Source organism: Acyrthosiphon pisum, chromosome X (genome assembly GCF_005508785.2).
Source record: "Acyrthosiphon pisum isolate AL4f chromosome X, pea_aphid_22Mar2018_4r6ur, whole genome shotgun sequence".
NCBI lineage: Eukaryota > Metazoa > Arthropoda > Insecta > Hemiptera > Aphididae > Acyrthosiphon > Acyrthosiphon pisum.
This window is the reverse complement of record NC_042493.1, coordinates 38207068-38212131: the sequence shown is the minus strand read 5'-3', so window position 1 is coordinate 38212131 and position 5064 is coordinate 38207068. Positions and strand designations below refer to the sequence as shown.

Genomic DNA, 5064 nt, shown 5'->3' with positions numbered 1-5064 from the left:
ACATATTTTGTAATTTTTCTAGCATGAAACAAAAACAAACTGGTCAGCATATTCGATTACATACAATTACCTATACAAATCAAAAACGTTTGTACTTAAATATAAATAATGTTTGCTGTTATAATTTTATATCCCACCGAACACTTTGAAAGAAATTCAGTGCTCTCTACGAACGGACGATTTGTACGGTTCTGTTCGTTATCATTATATTTTTCGATATAAAAGATATCATATTTTCATCAAATAAATAATATAATTTGTTCGATTGCTGTTTTCCAGCCAAAGCAGCTGGCGTCGGTCAAGCCGTCCTGGTCATGCTGCTCATATCATCCATAGCATGTTATAGGTCAGTTTGCGACAAAGTTAGCGCCAAAGTTTGCGACCTCACACGATTGTAACCTATCACATTGTTCGTATGAAATTTCAGAATGCAAAAGAATAGCAAGGCGGCTGCGGACATAGAGTACCCGGCGTACGGTATCACCGGACCCAACAAAGATATGTCGCCCACTGGCGACCGGCGCTTGGCACAGTCCGCCCAAATGTATCATTACCAACACCAGAAACAACAGATCATCGCTATGGAAACGTGAGTAAAAAATACTTTCGAGGTAGGCATATTAAGCCTGATTTACACGATGCCAGTCGGCGTACCAGTTGAAGACGCCAGTTACTGAATGCCAGCGGCTGGCAACGTCTAAACATAATCTGCCAGCAACTGGAGAAAGCCAGTGGACACTGGCGTGCCAGCAGATGGCATTGCCAGTTAAACAAATTATTTTGTTTTACTGGCTCGACAGCTTCCCCCCTCCACTACATCACCACAACGACAACAGCTAACTGGCATCGTGTAAACAACAACAGTCACGCGCCAACTACTGGATTATAACAGTGATATAATATTTTGTTTATCAGTAATAACAGTACATCGTACACGTGTGTGAAACTGTGATTTCGAAATAAAAGTAAAGTGAAAATCGAAATGGCTAACCGTTGGAGTGAAGAAACCACATTAAAATTCGTGCAATTATACCGCGAGCACGAAAATCTGTGGAACATGTTTATTCCGGAGTATCGGAATCGTGATGCAAGGAGTGCATCTATGGAAGCTATCGCGTCCGAATTAAATTTAACAATTAAAGAGGTACCCAAAAAAATTAAGGCTCTACGTTCAACATATTATTTAGCGTTGGCTAAAATAGAAAAAAGTAAAGCCAGTGGTTCAGGCTTGTGTACAAGCCTTTATTGCCGTGGTTCGATGATATGAATCATATTATGAAAATAGCAACTGTCAAAGAAAAGCAGACGTACAGTAATTTTGTAAGTAAAATCATAATTTATTAATTAGGCATTATTCATTCGTTTATTAAAAAAAAACTATTTGATAATTAATATCAATGTAAATGTGTATATTTATATAAAAAAAAGTGATTGATAATTAATTACTTAATCATTCTAATAATTATTTAATCATTCTGTCTTGCCATTCCACTGACCACTCTCCATTAAAATAATCCTTGTATCTGTCTCTCACTTGTTGTGCGATTTTCTTTGGTCTGTTGTTAATTCGTGTCCGTAACATACTTGGCAGCTGAGACAATTCAGATCTCCACTCCCCTTGTATTATTGTAGCATTGACAATGTCTTCGTAGTCATAACAGCTTGGTGGTGTGTAAGTGGTAGGTGAAGTTAAGCGTAACCAGTTATGTATGGCACATGTAGCTTTTACTATTTTTATAGTTGTTGGAACTTTTACTGCCATAGGTTGTTGAAAAATACGAAACCGGCTGGCCAATATACCAAAACCGTTTTCCACAATTCTTCGTGCTCTACTGGTTCTGTAGTTATATATTTTTTCTTCTTTAATCAGATTTACCTTTGAATAGGGTTTCATAAGGTAAGTTTTTAAGGGAAAGGCATCATCTCCTACCAGTACTCCTCCTTTTGGTAGTAACGAATCATTTTCTAGTAAAGGATATAAATCACAGTACTGGAAAACACCACCATCAGCATTTCGCCCATAAGATCCGACATCAATGTATCTGAAACAATAGTTGTGGTCGACTACACCAAGAAGTACAATACTGTTTGTACCTTTGTAGTTATAGTATTCACTCCCTGCACTTGGGGGTGCTTTAATTACTACATGTTTTCCGTCTATGGCTCCGCAAAATCCAGGGAAGTTCCACTTTTCATTAAAACCAAATTTAATTTCTTCCCATTCCTTTAAATTTGGCACCTGAAAAACAGTAGAAATTGTAATAACTTGTAACAATCTGAAATATTTAACGTTTTAGGGAACCATAACCCAAGACACTATTCATGAACAAGATGATGAAGATGTCCCTGAAGACGATTCGACTAATGCAGGAGAACAGTTAAAAAGTACCCCTGTACGTGATAAGCCGAGTTTAAATATCCCCCCACTTTCAAAAAGCAAAGGTCAAAAACGAAGGTTGGATGCCATAACCGATGCCGTCCATGAATTAAAAAATTTAAATGAAACAATGAATACTACAAAAACAGCTATTCAGGATGATGAGTGTGATATAATAGGGAAGCACATTGCGATTCAACTGCGGGAGTTACCATCATACGATAGGGTATTAGCAAACTTTGAACTACAAAAAGTTTTGATGAATTACCGGTTAAAAAATATGAGAGGGGTATCACCATCGACTTTATATAGCCGCCCAAGTAATGTAGCATCTAATTTTCAATTCAACCCATATACACCACAAACAACAACAAGTGAAGAAAGTAGTAGCCGCCCTAGTAGTGCTGCATCTACAACGGCAGATATCATACATGCAGCTATAGTTAACTCTGATATCAATAGTGATTTCTTTGGATCTGATGTACAATATCTTAATTAATACATTGTCAGTTTTCAATTTTTTTAGTTTTTTTTTATAAATAAAAGTATATTTTTTTTTTGTAAATAAATACTTACTTTTATGTAATCGCTCAAAACTGAATAGATAGCATCACATACTTCAGGTATCATATTTGAAATTGATGCTTTGGAAACGCGGAACATTACTGACAGTATTCTAGAGTTTGTTCCTGAGGCCAAGAATGCTAGGGTTAATTCTAACTTTAGCCTGGCAGGTAAAGCTGGGCGCATAAAAGTGTCAGCACGGCTTATTATCGGACTTATCTTAAGTAACAACTCTTCAAACTGTTCGGGTGCAAGCCTGATAACAGACTTAAATTCAAGTGGATCATTGTCTCTAAGTTCTCTTATAATTGTTTCTGATGCTCCGCATTTCTTTTTATCCATCCAATTTCTAACCCAAACTTTTCTTTTTCTCTTCTTCGATTCTTCTTCACATATCTCCAACAGTTCGTCACACAATACTGTAGTAATAGAACACACTGCTTTTTTTAATTCATCGCTGTATGTTGTTTCTGCCATAACTAATATTATAAGACAATGTTTATATTTTATACAAGACTGTGATAACGTATACACTACAACTCAGTACTTGAATTGATATAAAAAAATAAAACACTACCTACTAGTAGCTAGTGTATGCCAGTAACTAGCGTCGTGTAAACGATGGGCGCCAGTCGGTTGTCAATTCCAGTTGGCAGACGCCAGTGACCTTCCAGCTAGCATGCCAGCTGGTATGCCAACAACTGGCATCGTGTAAATCAGGCTTTACTGTTGACATTGTTGCGGATGAAAAAAACTTTTAAGCAAAATAAAACGTATTTCGATTAACAGAATGTTAATTATTATTTATTATTAAAATAAAACATTTGAATTACAAACCGTTTTATTCAACACATAGTTAATACGTCATGAAGCATAATATTATATAACATAATATATTATAGCTTATAGTACTGCAGTTAATGTATCGTCGGTTAATCACGCAAAATCCTAGTTGAATTTCCTATGTTTATTTGATCGTTTTGTACAACCCTTTCGACCAATGCGAACAAACTCTCCGACAGCGGTCCCTTTGATGTTCCATTAAGCAATGTTTACTGTATATATTTATATTATAATGATATGAACTGTATTATGTAATATGTATACACCTACGAACACTTTATTGAAAATTAAATCAATTGAAATTGGAAACCTTCAATTTGGTTTCTACCAGTGTAAAACCAACCATATACCTACATTTAAAACGAATGAATCATTCGATTGGTATATTATATTTTAGTTTTTGAAAAAAAAGCAAAAAAATATTAATAAAACACGAAAATGGGGATTTTTATAATAAAAATAAAATGTTTACAAGGAAAAACAACAATTGTTAGTTTTTGTTAACATCACATAATATATTATGTACTTGGCAACTTAACCAGCCCACGTCGTGTACCTACTTATGAAATAATATTATAATATGTACTAACATAATTATTGTTTGCTTCGCAGGAACAGTTCAGTTAAAGAAAGTCGATGCGGTTTAGTTAGCGATCCGGACAGCGATGATGACAACGAGGAAGGCGATTATACAGTTTACGAATGCCCGGGATTAGCACCTGTAAGTGATTTTTAATATATTTTTTTAGAAAAACATTTAATCAAATGAACGTACCTAATAATAATATATTATATTATTACTTGTAAATTTTAATGAGTATGATATTTTTGGTCGTCGACACAAAATATTAATCATAATGGATGTTCGCGTTCGTGTTCTAGGCAGGAGAAATGGAAGTGAAAAATCCGCTGTTCCTGGACGACAACACGCCGGCGTCTCCCAACGCTGTTATAACTAGTAAAGACAATATTCCGGGAAATGGTGTCATACCAACAGTACCCGTCCCATAATAGATTAATATAATCACCTACCACTCTATAAAACATTCGTCTATAGATCCAAAATGTCAAAAACAACACTATTTTATTTATTTATTTTTAATTTTAATACTATATTATAATAATAATAATAATAATAATAATAATAATAATATTACCTATTTATTTAAATTTTTGTTTCTCAACCCAATATGGTATATTTCTATATATATATATATAAATCAAAACAATTTATTGCGTGGAATGGATATAAAAGGATATAAAAGGATATAAAAGGACAT

General features: G+C 34.5%; 1 protein-coding gene across 1 annotated transcript; it reads left to right on the top strand.

The window, feature by feature from the left end:
- The first annotated feature begins 240 nt into the window (after positions 1 to 240).
- Positions 241 to 4852, top strand: LOC103307797 (neural proliferation differentiation and control protein 1). Its single transcript, XM_008180101.3, has 4 exons — positions 241 to 346; positions 428 to 589; positions 4397 to 4505; positions 4667 to 4852. The coding sequence occupies exons 1-4, from the start codon at positions 315 to 317 to the stop codon at positions 4793 to 4795; spliced, it is 432 nt and encodes a 143-aa protein (XP_008178323.1). The 5' UTR covers positions 241 to 314; the 3' UTR covers positions 4796 to 4852.
- Positions 4853 to 5064: the final 212 nt, after the last annotated feature.